Raw genomic sequence first — 20,397 nt, 5'->3', positions numbered from 1 at the left:
AAACTGTTGAATTATTAATATGTTCCTGTGTAATGGTTTTACATAGCACGTGATGAGTTTTAAACTCGCTTAAAAAGCAAAAAACAACAACATTGCAGGTCTGCAGCAAAAAATGGCTCAAAGTTTATATGAAAACACGCCCACTACTTTAGGAAGAATCAAGGTCATTCACAAATTCACCATCAGCTGTGCGCAATTGTCTGCGCCAGCCAATGGGCGAAGAGATAGGGCGATCGCCAACACCCGCAGCTGTGATTAGGAAAACCTGTGGAGCCAGAGCAGTATAGGAACATTTGAGCTTGATGGTGAGGTGAGTGGCGGTGGTGTTAAAGACAGAACTTCATGGACTAGGCCGTAGGCGTATTGGTGGTTATGTTGCACCAAAATAACTGGCCTTAAAGGACTTTTCCCGGACAGGTGCTGAGCTTCTTCCTCTCCCATCTCTGTTTGGTGTGTGCGTAAAAGTGAAACGGATGAGCAGGTTCTGAATCACTCGTTACAAACTTAACTTTACATTTTGAACGCGCGCTAGGTTCTCACGCCATTTGGAAGATGTCTGAAAGATCGCTGAGTCCGGAGTGCCAAATCCGGCCGTATGACTTCAGCCGGACCAACCCTTGCACCCAGGTTTTGGGTCATGAGACTTTGGGCAGCGCTGCGTCATTCCAGTTTCCTCACGGCGTCCTGCCAGACCCGAGCCTCCTCTACAACAAAAATGCTTATAGTGGCATCACACCGGCATCCGCGCAGACCTTTTTCCCTTTTCCACCAGTCACCAGTGACTACAGGGGATCCGAGCTGCAGACTGGAGATTTTGGGCAACCCAAATACTGGTATCCCTTTGCTGCGCCCGAGTACACCAGCCAGGTACCCGGCGCTACAGCAGCTACCCAGCCTGCAAACCTGAGTCCCCCTATAGCCGAGAACCGGGAGCAAATGAAACTTCCCGACATAAAGACTGAGAAGGACCCCGATGAGGACTACTCAACGGAGATAAAGATTCAGCAATATCCAACACCGCCAGTCTCCGCCATGTCCCATGGAGTCTTCTACTCTCCGGCTTGGAACCCGTCCTTCTGGCCCGGGATCACCCACATTACGCCACCTGGCAGCAATAATCAAAATCCTTCAACATCCTCTGCATCTTCACCATCCATGTCCCCTTCACCTCCAAGCGACGGGCTTCCAGGGAACACGTTTTTCAGCGTGAACGCGACCCAGGCTGCCGCCGTGGCCCAGACGCAAAACCCGGCCGCATCCACGCGAAGCAGCGGGTCGTCCAGCGGCGGTTGCAGCGACTCTGAGGAGGTAAGAACATTGAATTAGGACTCCAATTTTAACCAAATAAGCACTGTACCATTTTGTGAGAAGCAATGCAACTTGTAGGGGAACCTCTTAGAAATTACTTTAATGCCACCTACAAATGTGCCAAAGTTTTCCCATCTCAAATGTTTTTGTTTAAATGTTCTTGCTCAGGAGAATCTTTCCACGGAAGAACTGGAGCAGTTCGCTAAGGAGCTGAAACACAAACGCATTACCTTGGGTTTCACTCAAGCTGATGTTGGCCTTGCCTTGGGTAACCTTTATGGTAAGTGTGGTTTCCATACATAGATACTGATTTGTGCGTTGTTTCTAGTTCAGAGGTGCAGTTCTAGTCCATGTAATTTACAAAGTCCAATACAAATCTGAAAAATTGTCATTAAAGACCTCAGTCATCTGAGAGCTAGTTTATAAACCCTATATGGTGGGCTAGTCCAGTTGGACACATTTTTGGAATTTGTATTTTGGTGTGTAGATCAGGACTTGATTAGGCCTTGACCTACATCACTAATAACTAATATCTGGACAAGTGTACCCAGATTTGGCAAGTGTATCCCTTAAACTGTCAACAGTATAGAAGAGAACAAATTCCTGAAACAGATTGGGACTTTGATGAATCTCACCTAATGGTTTGGGCTTTTAAATTAATGATCCTTAAACTTATTGTGCTATGTGAAATTTGTTTGTGCGCGTGTAGGTAAGATGTTCAGCCAGACGACCATTTGCCGCTTTGAGGCTCTTCAGCTGAGCTTCAAGAACATGTGCAAGCTGAAGCCCCTTCTTCAAAGATGGCTGAATGAGGCAGAGACCTCAGACAATCCCCAGGATGTAAGTATGCTACTCTGACATCTGCCGATTAGTTTACAAGACAACAGATGATCACCAAGCTTCTTGGGATCATTGGTCTTTTTAGGCCGGACTTCCTGCTGTGCAAACCTGAATCAAGGCCCTCTACTCTTGTGATGTGTAATATGCCACCTAGTGGCCATACTTAAGCAGTTTAGTAATGATAAGATGCCTTATTTGAACCTTGACACCCCCCCCTGATGTCTGTTTGTTTTAGTATTTAGCATACACATCTTCATAAATAATGCTGTATTCAACACTGCCTGAACCCATAGTAACATGTTTCTCATTCCTCAGATGTACAAGATTGAGCGAGTATTTGTTGACACCAGAAAGAGGAAGAGGAGGACCAGTCTGGAGGGAGCTGTGCGCTCGGCTCTGGAGTCTTATTTTATCAAGTGTCCCAAGCCCAACACCCAGGAGATCACACACATCTCAGACGACCTGGGCCTGGAGAGAGATGTAAGTAGAAGCTCTAAAAGTGATGCCATTTGCCTTTTTTTTGGAGGGTGGGTGGGGTAGTTGTGTCTAGTTGGTCCAAATTTTTGAAAGACATATGCTGTTCCTGGCAGGTCGTACGTGTTTGGTTCTGCAACCGAAGACAGAAAGGAAAGCGCCTGGCCTTGCCCCTAGACGATGAGTGCGACGGCCAGTACTACGAGCAGAGTCCTTCCCCACTGAACATGGCCCCCTCCCCCATTCCCAACCAGGGTTACCCTGCTTCCAGCTACCACGGTGCCCCTCCTCCCACACTCTACATGTCCCCGCTTCATCGGCCTGACGTCCTGAAACAAGCTCTGCACCCCGGACTGGTTGGTCACCTGACTGGATAAACGTGCTCAGGGTAGTCCAAGCCAGAACCACAGATTGCCTTCCCAAGCCTCTTTCCAACCTCACCTCAAGCTGAAGATGTGCCTTTAAATGCTTTAATCAGATGGACCAATCATATTGCCGTATCGTGTGAATGGAAACATTGCAAGTGTGGAGGTTCCTCTTCTGACCAGTGGTGAGATGGATCAAAGTGGTTTCTTGTTCCTGTAGTGATGACGCAAAATGAACTACCATGGGCAACATCCTCGTACCATGACCTGCAACTCCAACAACTACTGACTTCAAACTGATGATCAATTTTAAACTGAATGTACCTTTCTGTTTTTGTGTTCTTAGATATTTCTTAGTAAGTTATTCCATAAACTTTAATCATTGCAGGTATAGATCAATGCAAAAGTGAGACTTGGTGCTGAAGAGGTCCAGTTGTGGGGTTGATGGTTTTGTAAATGCGAGCAGGGTTATAGAGCCAGGGTATTCTCTCCACGTATGCAAAGTCCTGGGCAGGTTTTCTGTGGTGCTATGAGAAAAGATCTGGGTTATCAAAGGAATAACAATGTGAAGGCTTGAAACCAAATGTTTGTGCAATACTTGGTGTCCCATCAGAATAGAGCCGCTGCAGTATTTGCCTGAACTGTCAGTCATTGAAATGGAAAATGTAAATTCTCAAATCTTTCTGTTGCTTTTGCACAAAGTTGCTTTTGTAATGTTGAATATTATGTTTTTATTTTTTTATGTCCCGTTTGTATACCAAACTCAGATTTTGGCCTTATGGTTGTTGATTATCATCAATGTCTTTGGCCACTATTTTATAGTGTCAATTTGTGAGGGGTGGGGGTGAGATTCAAAAGTAATACTTTGAGGGAATGTGATGACTTATTTACAATTGTCTTAGCTGCTAATCTGCCACTTGCACACTGTCAATATTTTCTCAATGTCTCAGGTGAATGGCAGTAAGAAGTCTGATTTCAATCAATAATGGTGTCAAATTTGTACTTCAATTTTCTTTAGGGTGTTAAGTTTATGAAATGTTTAACACTAGATACAAGTCAAGTTTGGATGCTTATTGGAGTATTTCTAATGTCTGGTCTTTTGAAGAAGTTATTTTACTCGGATGACTGTAGTTTGTAGACATTAAATACTATTTAGTCACTCCTTGACTATACCTCACATGACTTAGTATTAACAAGACCCAAATTTAAAGCTTTAATGCGTAACCTTTTGATATTAATGAACATCCGTTACATTCAAGCCATTGCCAAATCATTTGCTAATTAACACTTGTTGCCTTCCTGTCAACCTTGAAACAAACACTTTTTTTTTTCAACGTTTGTCTTTTTTTCAGTTTTTTGCTTTTTCCAATGTTTTACTTTTTTTTTTTTTTTTTTCTAAACATTTTCAGTGCTTATTTCTACATCCCATATTTTCTGATATAAAACACATTGAAAACCCAAAGTCAACACAAGGGATAAGACTATTGCAACTCTCGATTTCTCAGTATGGTTATGTTCAGAAGACAGTCTCATCTGGTGACTTTCGTGCACAGAAAATCAAGTGAAGCTAATTACCTCTTCTGAGGAGTTCATTCAGTTTTTTTAATCAGCCGTGTCCTTGACTACTAGCAACTGCGTGGAGGAGGGTGGGGACTGTGCGCGATCATAGAAGGCTTGTATCATGTGGACCTGCTGACAGTTTTGTTATTACATAGTTTCTCATGGGGGCGATTAACTACGCACTATAGCTTTAAGGGTTGTCGATAAAACATTGACGAAATCCAAACCAGTTATTTCAGTATTAAACATTTTGCCTCATGAATAATTTTAGCCATATTTTCTAATGTGTGAATGTGCATTTAAAGACACTAACCAGTAGTTTTTAATGTGACATTTGTTTGATTAAATAATTTATTGAAATGTTAGCTACACTGAAGTTTTCAATCAAAAACCCTTAACATTAAATGTATTTCTACATCTAGGAATCAAGTAAAACTATGTTGAAACTGTATTTGTTGAGAGATGCATACTGCTGAAGTTTTTTTTTTTCCAGTAAAATTTGTGCTTATGTCCTACCCTTTTGTTGGCCAGTTGTAGAAACAAGTCTAACTCCTATAGTCAACCCCTACGCTTACAACCATATGGATGCAGACAGTCTGAGGAACTGAACAGTGAGGATACTTAATGAGGAACCTCAAACTGAATCATTGTTCACAATAGCTGGAAATATCTCGGTACGTCAGTAGTAGGAACAAGTAGGTCGTGCAATGAGACTCAGTGACGATTTGTCTCATGTAAATCCTCGATTTTATTAGCAATGCAAGATCAATGTGAAAGAAACGGAACCAGCCCAAACTTTATGAAAGGACAGCCTTCAATCCACAAACATGACACAATGCAAATGTGAAATGACAAACATGGCTTTTTGATGTCAAACATTTCAACATTGCCTAAAAATATAAATATGCTTACATTACTGTATTTGCAGCAGTGTGGAGTTTGGTTTCAATTTCAAGATTTCTTCTTTTGGTAGAAGAGAGGACATTTAAATTAGGCCTTCTTTCACTTTTATTAGTTCAGTTTTTGCAACCCTCAATTTCAATTAATTAACTAGGCTACATTTAAAAGTTTTCTGTTATAAAGGCCTCGGCCACTGCGTGTCCACCAAAGACCACTCAGAAGTCTAATGGATGTAGCCTACTTTAATAAAATAACATCAGATTGTCAGTGCCGTTTATGGTAACGTTTGTGCGGGTTGGGTGTCTGCACAGTACATGTTGACTGGGACTCATTGCACAGAATACGCTATAGGTCTTTATTTATATCAGTGCCCTCAAAGTGGACTGGACTATACACTGTTGAGTTAAATTTAGAAGAAATAGCCAACTTTATTGGAAATACACTTCTTTGCTTTCTTGCAGAGCGCTAGATGAGAAGATAGTAAGATGATAATATTCTCAAATCTGTACAAGAAATGTGAAGCTACATCCGGTTAGCTTAGCATAAATGAGGTTTATGAGGTTTTTGTTAACATTAATATGAGTTTCCCCAGCCTGCCTATGGTCCCCCAGTGGCTAGAAATGGCGATGGGTGTAAACCGAGCCCAGGGTATCCTGCTCGGCCTTTGAGAAAATGAAAGCTCAGATGGGCCGATCTGGAATCTGCTCCTTATGAGGTCATAAGAAGCAAGGTTACCTCCCCTTTCTCTGCTTTGCCCGCCCAGAGAATTTGGCCCACCCATGACAGAGAGACATCATGGCTTTCAAACAAGCAAAGTGGCAGTTGGTCAAGGCCACACCTCCACCTTCATGACTGTTCTTAAACAACAGAATTGTTCGCAACTGTGTTCTTAGGATTGATGAATCCCACGTATTTTAAATTGAAAGCGTGTGCCAGTTGTTCCTAATTAGCATAAGAAAACGCTGCAGATTCCCATATAAAGACATACCACTTCCTGTGCACCTCCTGGGAAGCGGGCGACGCTTTCATGAGATGGTTCTTGGAGTCGCGGATGTATGCTACATTGCAGTGGTGGAGGAAGTACTGAAATAAATAAATAAGATATGAACGCGTCTCATGCTGCCTGGCGGAGGAGTAAACGACGCTGTGGAGAGAAATAGATGGCAACTATGATTGAAAAACGGGAATAATAAAAAACATTTCCATTTTCACTTTTACCGGAGGCTGTATTACCGAGGGTCAGCAGCGCTGCGCCGCCGGGCTCTGGAGCACCGGAGCCGGCTTGGAAGCCGATGAATAATCGGAGGTGCCCCATATCAATGGCAACCAAACTTCACTGGTGAGACAAACTTGTGACTGTCAGGAAGACGTTTTGGCAGGAAAAACTGATCAGAAAATGTAACGGAACGTTGTAGAAATGTAGTGGAGTAGAAAGTATAGATAATTGCTGCAAAATGTAACAAAGTAAAAGTCAAAAGTATGCACTACTGATTCAGTACAGATACGTGAAATAGCCTATATGTAGCCTACTTAAGTACAGTAACGAAGAATTTGTACTTTGGTACATTCCACCACTGCATTTGGCCCTTTAAATGGCGCGATCAATCACCAAATAACGCAGGATTTAATCAGTTTAATTGCTGATGTAAATTGCAATGTTAAAGTTTCTTTGCATACTATGATTCTTTTTCAACAAATGATCAGAAATACATTACAGTACAATACTATCATTGTAATCGACTGTAGAATGTCAGAATCTTCGTAAAAATTGCGTAAGTGGGGTTTAAGAACACATTTAAGAACGGTTGGTGAATGAGGCCCATTGTTCTTAATATGTAGTAAAGTTAGTTCAAGCATGTTAGTTGTGTGCATATACATTTCCACAGTGTCCTTGGCCAAGGTTTCCTAAATGTCAATGATGCTAATTATTAACCAATCAAAAATGTGGTAAGTGACACATTAATCACAATTATGTAAGCTCAAGTGTTATTGACCCAGGCCTCTAGGTTGGAGTAAACTTTCTCCTGAAGTAAACAGTTGTACTGTGAGCAGATCTTACACAGTCTCTCCCTCCAGTCTGTGTACAGCTTTACTCTCCACTCATGTTTCCAGGAAAAATATTCACTGTAGCGTTTTTTGTCTTCTGCAAGCTGTTGTAGATACTTTCCTAGATCTTTGACCGATGCAAACTCATCAACATGGATGAAAGAATGAGGTGGAGCCACAGCTTTGTAGTCGCCTATTGACGGTCCCAGGACCACAGGCACAGCCCCGCCTTGGTAAGCATTCCTCCACAGCTTCTCTGTGATGTAATCTTTGGCGGCGGAGTTCTCAAAAGCCAAATAGAAGTAGCAGCGAGAGATTGTAGGTAAGAGGCTGCTGGAGGGAAGGGGTGTCTTTGTCCAATGACCGTAAACCTTCACTGGAACTAAGCCATTGAGCTGTTTGTACAATTTGCTTCTTTTGTGGTGACTCATGTAGTTGCTGACCACCCAACAAACCAGGAAGCTCTTATTCAGAGGGACTTCTTCCACCAGATGTCCTTCAGCCTCCTTTGGTAGAAGCTCCCCATAGGGTACAGTGATATCAGCATCCCTCCGGTAGGTTATGGTCATGTTGAAGATATTTGCATACTGCTGCAACTTTCTCTTATTATTAGAGGCTTCCAAGGACATCCAAGCCCACCTCTGGCCCTGCGGCCGTGGAAGGTCAAGGGGCAGCTTTTGGCGTCCCAGTGCCAGCTCTGTGTTGTGGAACACCACCACATCAGCTGAGGGGAACAAGGAGCGCTGGTCCACCAGTCTACAGCGAGGGATGCGGTAGAGGTCCCAGCACACGTCACCTCTCAGGTTGAATGACCTGCCAAAGGGCCAGTACCACAGCAGGATGGTGACGTTTCTACTGCTGCTACAGTTATGGGAGTTGGAATGATTTATGGCGGTCAGGGCCTGGAATCCTTCCGGCCATCCATTAAGAAGCCACAGCGGTAAAACACAGAGAAAAACGAGGAGGAGGCCCTTCTTTGTTGAGCTGAGTAAAGTCTTCATAGTGTTATTACACCCCTGTCACAAAAGGAATTAAGAAGTAGGATTATAAAGGAGCAAAGAGGTTTTGTGGCTTTACCATTTGTCTTAAACAGATGTTAAGTGCTCATATTGGGGATTTTTGCAGGTTTAAGCCTTTTTCATCCAAATCACAAATACTTGACATCACAACCACCAAGAAAACTACGCTGCCATTTTTCAGAAATGCAGATGTATTTTTCTTAGTGTTTCATGCATCCATTAGTTTCCATTATACATATTCCATTTACATTATATAAAAATCATTGCTGTAACGTTATGCAGCACAGATCTTTAAAATCAATCTGTGGACGCCAGATGGTGTAGGCGTTAAGGCACTGCTGATAAACCGTAAACATTGCCAGTGTGAGTTTGGCTGGGGATCTTTGGTGCATGTCATTTCCCATCTCTCTCCCCTCATTTACAGTCATCTCTGTATTGTCAACCAGAGGCATAAAGTGTCTGTAAAATTTGCGAAATGATTTTCATTTTGCACAAGTATGAATGTAAAATAATAATTTAGAATTTTTTAGAAGTTCTGTCCCAAATCCATACACACCTCTATCTATTTGTGTTTTTTTTTTTTTAAATCACATTGACATCTTTAAGCTCTCAATTAAATTATATCCATATCTGCTGTAATAACAAATAGTATTCACTATTCCTTTAACCTTTTGTGTATGAAAACAATGGAGAATTAGAGTCACCCCTGGACAAACAGTTTGGCTTAATGTATCCATGAAAAGTAGCCCAACATATTTAGGGACAACATTTCATCATAATATTTTTAGTGCAACATCAAGTTTACAATCAAAATCTACTCAAGGTTACAACTGGAGGCCCACAGACAGTAACACGGCAGTTAGTGAGAGCATGACCTTTCACTAACATACATAAACAGCTCAACCCCGACTCAACAGAAACTTGTGTATAAGCTTCCATTTTTCTATATAGACAAAAAAGGGAAATTAAGCTTTAAGAGACAATAATAAGTTCTATTGCCGAATCTGAAAAACTCACATTAGGAGCCACCCATTGACATCATTTTACAATCAGTCACCACTTTTCTACAAACATTTCATGCTGTTATTTTTTCCATTTTTTTGTAGGGGAGAAAAGAATGAAATAATTGTTCAAATAACAAACCAAACATTTCAGTTGATTATTATATAATGAATTAGCATTTATCAAATTTATAATTAAATAATTTAGTCATAGAAACAATATGCTAACTGAGAGAACATTGTGGAATGTGAAATCATTAAAAAACAGAACTGTGCAAAAGATCACAGCATTTAAATTATAGGGTCTCACTCTGCGTAAGACAAGGAAAAGACTTTTAACTGAACAGTGTGCAAATAAGGAACTAATGAAGACTCCACAGGAAGAGAGAATCACTAAGAACGTAGAGCTGTTGAGAGTACTACAAAACTAAAAGTAAGACTTTTTTTGTTGGTGTTTTTTATACTTAAGCATGAAAGACGAAAAAGCAAGCGCACATAGCAGAAAAACACCAAAACACAGTATATAATTATGTACATATTTATTACTTCTACTACTCTACTTATACTACTTATCCTGTGTAAACTACCACAACATGACCAAATAATAAACCTTCTATGTTTCTAGTCTCATAGCTGTGGACTTTATTAAGATGGGACCTCAAAATGATAACTGTCTACAGGTTCTAAGACCACAGTGTTTGCAGATATTGACTTTTCTGTCTAAAATCATAGAACTAGCAAGATGTTTTTCTTTAAACTCTACCTTATAAATGATATTGCTGCTGTTATTGCATACTGCAGGCTTATAGGCTAATATTGCTTTAGCCCACTAATTCAGGTTTGCACTACACTGCACATTATAACAGGACAACAAACTTCAAAGCTGAACAAATCTTCTATCAGATTGCAAGCTATGTTTGCATCAATTTGTGTGCTCTCGGCCCGTAAATATAACCTGCTGCCGTCATGCCTCACACTCTTTGAATTCAAGATATGCATTAAGAGCAGCTTACAGCCTGAAATAAGTGTCACTACACAGAACCACACAGGGAAAAAATAAGCACAGCTCAAACCACATCAAGAACTAGAACATTTAAAACTTTTGCACTTGTTATCTTATACCATAAAACAAAGTGCTCAGTTAAAGTTTATTTAATTCCCTTTCTTGTGAGACTTAAATATTTACCTACTTCCTAAGAACAGTTTAGTGTTTTATCATAAAATGAGAAAATGTAGTTTCTTTTAGTGTACAGAGACTATATACACACAGTCTTTGCATAAGAATACTTGCCAGCAGAGGTGATGATGATTCGATTTTTTTACAATCATTCATTTATAAGTGAGCCTCTTTAGTTGAGACTTCAAGACAAACTGTGAACAGGATGTGGTCAAAGATTTATGTTGGCAGTGGCACTATTCTCCTCACTGGCTGCTATGGAGCATTAGAAGGTGCAAAGGGCACATCCATTTAGTTTCAACCCTAAATGTATTTATTCACAGACTGAAGACTAAACTATCAGCTTTGGCAGACACTGATGATTTTCTACTTCTTGCCATAATGGGAATACAAAAGATATGTGGAAAACAACACATTTCAGTAGGCAGAAAACCCCAAGCTTCCTCAAACTAACCTGATCATGAGATGAGTGGTCTGTTCTTTGTCCTCAGTCGCCACTGATACAATGTTTGATCGCAGCTGGTAGGAATGTGATGGTGAGCTTCTATAAGAGATTTTTGAATGTGATTTAAGATCAGCATCGTGCTACTTGATATGAGAAGGTGTTTGGTGCATGTGTGCACTGATGGTAAAAGAGGAAGTGTTTAACGGAATGAAGATAGGGGTTACACAAGGGTGAGCACACCATATTGAGTTGTCAGTGTAGCTATGTTGTGAAGGGTAAAAAAAGATTACCAACATGTAGTTATTTAGTATTTATTGACAACAGAAATCTGGATGTTTTTTTTAAAAACCTTTTTCACCCTGTCAACCTTTTATTTTCCACGTTTTTGACGCCTTTTTTCAAAGTTTGTTTCTGCTTTTTCCAACGTTTTAAATTGTTACATTTTTCTTCTACACATTTTCAGCGCTTATTTCTACGTCCCATATTTTCTGATATAAAACAAAAAGTGAATACGGGTCAATGTGACCTGAAGTCAACACAAGGGTTAAGTTACTGCTAGATGTATGGTGTGTTGTAAAAAAATGTGTCCTTGATACAAATGAATGACCAGAAAAAGCATTGATGTGCAGGGTAATAAGCACATTGTGGCAAAGGCACTGAATGGGAAAATGGCCTTATGTTTCTTTTTGTTATGACTGTGTTCATGTTTTGTAATCATTTGATTCGTTTCTGTTATTAATCATGCTTTTTTTTCTTTTACAGTTATAAATTTGGACTTTAGTGCACTAAAACATGACATGTAATCTTCCACGCAGACTGAGCAGCCAAAAGCTGTTGTGCTGTTTGAAGACATAAAAAAACTGACAACACTATGGAAAGTATGATTCAGACAGCTACGTTCACACCGCAAGTCTTAATGCTTAATTCAGATTTTTTGCTCAGATCCGATTTTTTGTTTGGCTGTTCACACTACCTTTTAAAATGTGGACAATAACAATGACACAACACGCTGTTGCACTAAAAGTTAGGGAGGTTATGGAGGAAGTAAGAATTTTTGCTTTTATTTCAAAATGTTTGTGTAACATTAATGAGCAGGTGCTGAGGAGGAGAAGAATGCCAAATTACACTAATTAGGTCTAACACCTCACTGTCCCTCCAGTGACTTGCTCCATCACTGTTCTCCATTTTGTAGGCCTAGTCAAGTTTGTGTCTGGGGCTAACTCGCGCCGGCACATAATTGTGACAAATGTCAATGTAGATTGACGTAAAAGTTGCATTAAAATCCGCCTTGATTGTTCACACTGCGGCCGCATTGAAAAAAAAATCAGACCTGGGTCTGATTCAGGACCACATATGGAAGTGTTCTAAATGTGATTTGAAAAAATCCGATTTGGGCCACTTTTGCCTGCAGTCTGAACATAGCCTGTCTTCTGTGCAGGTGCTGATCACTATTGCAGGAGCCACTGGCATGAGCCCCATTAGTGTTAAGAAATGAATAAGCAGATGTATCATCAACAGGAAGTGGCAAAACCGAAATATTTCTTAAAGGGTTATGTTCCAGGTCATAAATTACTCCACATGTGTGTTTCTACACAAAGGAAACTCTTTTTTAATTTATTTTTTTATTCCATAACAATCATCACTTGTATTGATGATCTTAGAAGAAAATACATTATCTATCTTTAACACAGTTGTAATATGTACTGTATGTATTTTTCTATTAACTAAAGACAATGCACTGATAGTTTCTTGTTTGTTTGCACCTGAGCTTCACATTTTATGAATATCTGAACAGTACAGAGACAGGACTAAATTATTTGCGTGACAGTTTATACTGTATTTGCTATCAAAACCGTGTCCAATCCAAATCCTATATATTTATCTTGAATTTATGTCAGGTTTAAAGTTATGCATTCATGTATGTATACTTTATTGCACCACCACCTGCTAGCTAACTTTTTTTTAAACTAACAATTACTATTTTTACTTTCATAATATTCAGTTTCACTGTTTATTTATACAATGTCTATCTTCATTGTATGTATACTGAGCATCTTGGGCACAACAGTTCAATCTTATGTTATATTCTTTCTAAATGCTACACTTCATTAAAACTCCTGCAGGACCCACACAAACTCAGCCTACTCCACAGTCCTTATCCCCCCTTGATTGCTATTTCCCATCAATCCACTAGATGGTGGATTTTCCCTACTTTCCCCATCACCATTTCTACACCTGCATTTCATTTCATCATGAGCCTCTAATTTCATACTCCAGCCTAATTCCATTCATTCCCTGCTGAACCATTGAACATGAACATCATGAACATGACATTTTTCCAGAACTTATACCGACTTTGCCCTTTTACCTGAATCTGCCTTCCTGCCCTCCTGTATCTGAACTTTCCTGTCTGTAAGGTTTGAAATAAAACTTTCGCCTTCATCTGCATTTGGGTGCTATCCCTTTTTCTTTTATCACCGCAACACGTTACACTCATATTTTTTCTTATCGAACTCCTCCTTTTATACAAAATCCGTAAATATATTTTACTTATAGTGTTTGTTTTAGTAAAGAAAAGGCTGCAATCTATCCCAGTGGTTCCCATCTTGTGGGTTGAATAAATTCAGAAATTTTCATGATTTTCAGATGATTGAGTTGATAAAAATGAGAACACCTCTCAGTGAAATGTCTTCAGAATTATACTGCATATTAAATTACTTTAATTCACCTTGTACAATCCATGACTCCAATTTGTGGATTCCACAGCACAGAGTCATATGTGACTTTAAATGTGACTATCACGCCCTCATGATTTCCTCTCTTGTGCATCCTCGCCTATGAAATGACACTTTCGGGTTTGGCTTTTGGTATATCTCTACCAATCTGTTTCTTTCTGATCTTTATCTCACTCCTCTTGGCTCCTCTTAGTTTCTCTTCATGACAACTTGTGACAACTTTGCTTTGTTTCTGCTTTCTCTCTCTAACCCTAGGTGAATACCTGCAAGCTGAGAGCATTTTCTGCCAGTCATAAATGCTGATGAACAAGTGAATGTAGGCTATGAGATCTTGGCAAAACAAACACATCAAACTGAGAGGACGACAGGAAACAAGCAGGAGACATACAAAAACAGTATTGAAGAGAGAGAGAGAGAGAGAGAGAGAGAGAGAGAGAGAGAGAGAGAGAGAGAGAGAGAGAGAGAGAGAGAGAGAGAGAGAGAGAGAGAGAGAGAGATATGAAGGCAAGTGTTTATTTCCAGTGAGATGAAGGTGAATCTCTTTTTTTGTTAAACTGCCCTCAGTGTGACAATTTTTCCAATTCTCAGTATCTTTTTGACTTGAAGCACTTGAAGGAAATACACATAAGTGTGCTGTTTAATCATTGTAAATCAACATTTTAAATCAACATTATTCTAGTTGTACAAATCCTTAAATCATTATTCAAAGGCAACTGTGCAGTGCAAATTCTATGTCTTTATTCTTATGTCTTTTAGGAAAAAAAACACTTTACCATCTTGTGATTTCTGTGACATGCTAATAATGTAACTTATTTTAGTCAAAGTGACAGAGAGAAAACAGGGACAGACAGATATGGATAAAGATCAAAGTGGACAGACAGAGACAGTTACAGATTGAGAGAGTCAGGTTTCTGTCAGAGAATATGCTGGAAGGCATAGAGGCAAGAGGAGAGATCCAGTTTTGCTGGTTTGACTGGAAATGCTGGAGGGGTGTAGCCAGTCTCTCAAAGCATGACAGGTGTGGCGAGAGACTAACAAAAAACAGAAACAGGCACACAGAAGAGAAGAGAGGGAGAGGTTAAACACTGAAATAAAAAAGAAAATACAGGTGGAGTGAAGATAAAGCAGTGTTGTTGCATCCAGTGCTGACTGTGAGTATAGTCTTCAGTAACAACTACCAGTGACGTGTGTTTGAGTGAAAGAATCAGATTGCAAAATGGGAATGTAAACTTCACAGTCACAGATTTAAAAATGTTTGACTTGTTTTTGCATTGACTGACTTGTGACACAGAAAGATGGCCGAGGCCCCGAAGGTTGAACTCTTCGTTAAGGTAAGACCTACAATAATTATGATGTCTTGCACTAGAGATGTGGACAAAACAGTATAAATCCAGTGTCTGTTATTATACTTATGATATATTTGTTTTTAACATTTTTAACATGCAGTAGCGTAAACATTGTAGCTATTTAAACTAGTATATAACTAAATCCTTAGTTTCCTATTTTAATCTTAGCCCACTGCATCTATTGTAGCCACAAATCTCAGAAAAAGTTGACAAAAACAGATAAAAAAAAGACATCTTCCAGGTGCTTGGTTATTGTTTAGCTACTTGATTTTCTTTTCTTCTTTAGCTCATACTGTCTGGGACTTTCAAACATGCTGATGAAGAATGCTTAATCACAATATATCTATCTCTTGTTATTTAGGGACAGTATCAGAGTGGATAATTGTGGTGAAGAGTAGAAACTGAAAAGAGGCCTGTCCAGTTTTTTAACCTGTGTCCTGCCCTTTCAAAAATGTATTTGCCTACATGCATGCCTGTGACTCAATTATATCAGGCTGTAGTGGAAAATGTATGCTAAATTCTGGTTTTTTTAGTATCTGGATGTAAAGCAGCCTCAACTCTCCATGTGAAATTCCTCAGCGGTTAGTTTGAACTGTCAGAGCACAGCAGGCTCGACAAGAATGCAGGTATTCATGATCTGGCTAGATACATTACAGCCCTGATGCAAGAACCAACTTAGCATTGTCCCATTTAAAAAAAAAAGTTTACTTCTATTGTCACTGTTGTGTTTAAAACTTAATATCTGTCTTTTTGTCTGTCAGGCCAGTGTTGACGCTGAGAGTGTGGGGAACTGCCCTTTCTGTCAGAGACTCTTCATGATTCTTTGGATGAAAGGGGTCAACTTTACCCTCACCACTGTGGACATGAAGAGGTGAGAACACATTCTTCTTTTTTGTAAAGTTAGTGGTCTTGTCTTTGACACTGACGGAGGTTTGACACATACAACTTACAGTATATTGTGATGGAATACAACTCCCTTTCTGATGTACTCACAACAAAAATAAACATTGCAATATTTTCTGAAGTTACATTAATGGCAATTGCATTTTATCATAGTTGTTCATCTTATTGTTCACACACACTATATTTCAATGAGAAGTTGATGTGATGCATACTGCACAGCTCACAAGACAATGCTCCTTAGCGTTAAGGTTGGAAGGGGAATGCACTTCAATACAGTATATCATTCATCCATCCAGAGTTCAGACAGGGTTGCAACCTATGGCAGCACACATGGGTGAAAAGGGTACAATAGACAAGCACATATACAGTATTCTTTTTTTGTGAGATTTAGAGTGTAGGAGGAAATGAGGAGGTGAGGGTGTCCTACAGACAGCACCTTGTCCTGAAACCGTAAACACAAGTTAGGAAATCTATCCAAAGTAAATGTGAAGAAACTATAAAGGCAAACTGTAAGGCCTATGAAAGCGATCTTATTATTCCTTTCTTACTCATTTGTCATTTTCGTTATTTGACCATCTTTGAGGAGCTGAACCTTGTTTGTTGTTTGCTGTTCTGTTGCAGGGCACCTGATGTGCTGAAGGCTCTGGCTCCAGGCTCTCAGCCTCCCTTCCTCATCTATAACGATGAGGTCAAAACGGACACTAACAAGATTGAGGAGTTCCTGGAGGAAAAGTTAGCCCCACCACAGTGAGAAGACTATAGTCTATAGTAGAATATGTTTTCTGTCAAGTATTTTTCACTTTTTTACACACACTGAACATCTCATTCATCATCGCATTGACACACCCCCATCACATTTTTATTCTATCAATGGCAGGTATCCAAAATTGTGCTGTCGATACAAAGAGTCCAACGTTGCCGGAGAAGACATCTTCCGAAAATTCTCAGGATATATAAAGAATCCCAATCCTGGATTAAATGACAGTAAGGACATTAGTTGTATATTTCAAAAATGAATTTACGTTTTGTTTTTATATATCCACATGATGGAGACCTGGAGAATAACAAAAGCCTGTTACACCTTTCTGACTTTCAGTGCTGGAGAAGAAATTTCTGTCAACTCTGGTGAAGCTGAACATGTACCTTGAGACGCCTCTCCCTCACGAGCTGGACAAGAACCCAAATGCCACTGAGTCTTCACGCCACTACCTGGACGGTGACACCCTCACCTTGGCAGACTGCAACTTGCTTCCCAAACTCAACATTGTCAAGGTGAGCAGCGTTCAGCAGTATTAAAAAAAAATATTTTCATCATTGGGACAGAGCTCTAGTTTATTGAAGAGGTGTTAAAAGTGTGAGCTGTTCCTGGACTTTATTATACTATCATGTCTTTTTTGCAAATAAGATAGAATCTTAATTCCCCCAGGTGGTGTGTAAAGAGTACCGCAACTTTGCCATCCCTAAAGAGCTGAAAGGTTTGTCACGTTACCTGGATAACGCCTACAAACAAGATGAGTTTCGTTATACCTGCCCAAATGACTCAGAGATCCTCATTGCCTACCACTCTGTGGCAAAGTACCTGAACAAATAACAAATCAAGGGGGAGAGCTGAAGCAGTGTAAGTGAAAACAAAGACAAAAAAGGTGACAAAATGCCTGAAAACTGTAAATTGATTTATGTTTTATTTGTGTCAAAGTTAAGAAAATTGTTTGCAGTGGAATGTTCAATAGTTAGCTTTGTATAAAATGTTGTTTTCATCAATTGGGTTTTAATATATTTGCCAGCTGCTACTTCAAAGTTGCTTAATTATTTACAAATTTGTACTAATGTGGATTTATTAAGCCCCTGTAAAGATTGAGAAAGCACTGCAAATCCCAGAGGACATTTATGTTATGTTTCATTGTGCTTGCATGTATTGTGTCTAAGCATTTAGATAATTTTTATTAATGACATTTATTAATTACATTTTGACATGAAATCAGATGCATTTTTATATCAAATATATTTTCAGAAAATGACTAGTGTAACATAAAAAAAATCCCCGGCCTTGGCTGTAGATAAGGCAGACTGTAAAGCTACACCCCTAAACATGTTTCAAAAGTCCATCCTCTTTGTGAGTGTGTGTGTGTGTGTGTGTGTGTGTGTGTGTGTGTGTGTGTGTGTGTGTGTGTGTGTGTGTGTGTGTGTGTATGTCAGTAGTGACTAATTTATGTAATGTAATGTAACTGAATAAAGAAAGGGCGAAGAAAAAGAAAACTATTTTGAAATGGTAAACATTAACAAGTTTGGTTCGGGTTGTAAGAATTTTGAGTGAGTTTGCAATGATGTGTCATTAAAGTGAAAACAATGTCAATGTCAAGAAAAAATATATTTAGTTATACAATATGTTGCCTGGAAGTTAATGAATGACATTATATGTAATAATAGATTAGTAAGTAAATAACACGTAAGCAGCATTTACATGTAACTGGTCAAGGTGTTGTTAATTTAAACTACTTTATAGACAGAATTCTCCACTGAGGATCAATAAAGGTGTATCTTATCTTATTTTACTTTTGGGTATGTTATTATACTGTATAACAATGCATTATATTTCATATGCTCAAGATTTTGAAAATCTTAATCTTTAAAGTAACTGGTAATGACAGCTGTCAAATAAATGTAGTGAAGTAAAAAGTAGCCTACAATATTTGTTTCTTAAATGTAGGACAGTAGAAGTATAAAGTCGCATAAAATGATAATACTTACTCAAGTGAAGTACAAGCACCTACAGCATTGTAGCCTACTTAAGAACAATACTTGAGTAAAAGCACTTAATCACGTTCCACCATTTGATTTGATTAAAGATGCAGTAGGTAAGGTAATTTTCTGTCATATTTGCTAAAACTGACCCTATGTTTGAGTAGTACTACATGCAGCATGTAATTAAAAAAAATACAGCTCCTCTGGCACCACCTACATCCTGTAGTGTGATTTGCAAAAATCCACAGTTCCCTGTTCAGATGCACAGATGATTTTTTATTTTCTAACCTGTAGCACTTTGAGATCTCTGATGAAAAGTGCATTATAAATTAAATGTATTATTATTATTATTATTATTCATATTATTATTACTTATTATGAGGGCCAGGGGGCATGCATTCATTCTCCCTTGTGGGGGGAGGGGCTTAGGAGACCGTTTTGGGGTTTACCTGAAAGGGGGGAGGGACTGAGAAGTTGTTGATGTTCACATTTTTTGGCTAAGTTCTGGATCTTCACAATCCTACCTACAGCACCTTTAAAAGCCAACTCATTTTGTTAGTGTTGTGTAAAGACCAATGACTATACAGCAGGGGTCACCAACCTTTTTGAAACTGAGAGCTACTTTATGGGTATTGAGTCATACAAAGGGCTACCAGTTTGATACACTCTTATGAAATAACAAATTTGCTCAGTTTGCCTTTAGTTATATATAATTATTAATGATTAATGATACTCATTTATGTGAAGACACTGGTCATTTTTTTAAGCCAAGGAGGACCTCTTATCTCAGAGAGAGACAGAGCAGGGACCCCCTACTACATGGGTTTCAAGGCAACGTCATCACTGCTTGCGCACGCAACCGGGGGGCAGAAAGAAGACGTGTTTTGTGCTTTTGTGTAGCTAGGTAGTAGTAGCGGCATAGCGAAAGTCAAAATGCCAAGGAGTTGTTGCGTAGTTAACTGTACAAAAAGAGCCAGTGATGGGTGCCTGATGTTTAACATACCTAGGGGGAAGCATGCTTTTGCCAAAAACCGGCTAAAAACAATCAAACTGCAGTGATGTTTTGAAACAAACATATCGTACCTTTTCCCATAAATCATGGCCATTATTTTAAGGCATAAACCAACCATAAGGGTACACTCAGGAGTAACCCTGCTGCTAACACGGGCTATTACTTTAGCCTAAAATGATAATTATAGCCATACATATATATCACAGTAACACTGCAAAATTAAAGACAGACAAACAGATGCTACTAAAATCATGTTTTATTTGAGTCAGCAGTTATATACAAACAAAAGGAATACGCCACTGGAATGCATGTCGACATTCTAGCAGCGATGTTTACCCATTGGATGAAAGGCAAACAGAGCTATAGTTAGCTTCCTCGTAACGAGACCTCTCCAGCTCACAAAAATTGATTAAATTGTAATCGGTCAGAAACGTTAGCTTTGTAAGACCATAAAGTATGTGTTATATAAATGCCATGACGAAATTCAAAGTGTAAATATATGCAATGTATGTCGAAAGTCTAGC

At 39.2% G+C, this 20,397-nt stretch overlaps 3 protein-coding genes across 4 annotated transcripts; 2 read left to right on the top strand and 1 right to left on the bottom strand.

Moving 5' to 3' along the window:
• The first annotated feature begins 207 nt into the window (after positions 1-207).
• On the top strand, positions 208-4,149 carry pou5f3 (POU domain, class 5, transcription factor 3). Its single transcript, XM_028602299.1, has 5 exons — positions 208-1,308; positions 1,477-1,588; positions 2,018-2,148; positions 2,464-2,628; positions 2,739-4,149. Exons 1-5 carry the CDS (start codon positions 553-555, stop codon positions 2,997-2,999), a joined length of 1,425 nt encoding a protein of 474 aa, XP_028458100.1. The 5' UTR covers positions 208-552; the 3' UTR covers positions 3,000-4,149.
• Positions 4,150-7,227: 3,078 nt separating this feature from the next.
• On the bottom strand, positions 7,228-11,312 carry fut7 (fucosyltransferase 7 (alpha (1,3) fucosyltransferase)). Its single transcript, XM_028602300.1, has 2 exons — positions 11,145-11,312; positions 7,228-8,509 (listed from the first exon to the last, which is right to left on the bottom strand). Exon 2 carries the CDS (start codon positions 8,492-8,494, stop codon positions 7,427-7,429), a length of 1,068 nt encoding a protein of 355 aa, XP_028458101.1. The 5' UTR covers positions 8,495-8,509; positions 11,145-11,312; the 3' UTR covers positions 7,228-7,426.
• Positions 9,908-18,245, top strand: clic3 (chloride intracellular channel 3). Of its 2 annotated transcripts, none has more exons than XM_028602302.1 (7): positions 9,908-9,946; positions 15,162-15,201; positions 15,978-16,087; positions 16,741-16,866; positions 16,997-17,103; positions 17,216-17,391; positions 17,546-18,245. In XM_028602302.1, exons 2-7 carry the CDS (start codon positions 15,166-15,168, stop codon positions 17,708-17,710), a joined length of 720 nt encoding a protein of 239 aa, XP_028458103.1. In that variant the 5' UTR covers positions 9,908-9,946; positions 15,162-15,165; the 3' UTR covers positions 17,711-18,245. The 2 variants fall into 2 exon arrangements, with proteins under 2 accessions (XP_028458103.1, XP_028458102.1); XM_028602301.1 differs by lacking the exon at positions 9,908-9,946 and adding an exon at positions 14,362-15,021.
• Positions 18,246-20,397: the final 2,152 nt, after the last annotated feature.

Source organism: Perca flavescens, chromosome 16, assembly GCF_004354835.1.
Source record: "Perca flavescens isolate YP-PL-M2 chromosome 16, PFLA_1.0, whole genome shotgun sequence".
Lineage (NCBI taxonomy): Eukaryota > Metazoa > Chordata > Actinopteri > Perciformes > Percidae > Perca > Perca flavescens.
The sequence above is the reverse complement of the archived record's forward strand: the minus strand, read 5'-3'. Positions and strand labels throughout refer to the sequence as shown.

Bases quoted from the DNA above. Each gene is read 5' to 3' on its own strand.
- pou5f3 (XM_028602299.1), top strand. From the start codon at position 553: ATGTCTGAAAGATCGCTGAGTCCGGAGTGCCAAATCCGGCCGTATGAC. The intron at 1,309-1,476 runs GTAAGAACATTG...GTTCTTGCTCAG, and splicing joins GTTGCAGCGACTCTGAGGAG to GAGAATCTTTCCACGGAAGA. The intron at 2,629-2,738 runs GTAAGTAGAAGC...TGTTCCTGGCAG, and splicing joins ACCTGGGCCTGGAGAGAGAT to GTCGTACGTGTTTGGTTCTG.
- fut7 (XM_028602300.1), bottom strand. From the start codon at position 8,494: ATGAAGACTTTACTCAGCTCAACAAAGAAGGGCCTCCTCCTCGTTTTT.
- clic3 (XM_028602302.1), top strand. From the start codon at position 15,166: ATGGCCGAGGCCCCGAAGGTTGAACTCTTCGTTAAG. The intron at 16,088-16,740 runs GTGAGAACACAT...GTTCTGTTGCAG, and splicing joins ACCACTGTGGACATGAAGAG to GGCACCTGATGTGCTGAAGG. The intron at 17,104-17,215 runs GTAAGGACATTA...TCTGACTTTCAG, and splicing joins CAATCCTGGATTAAATGACA to TGCTGGAGAAGAAATTTCTG.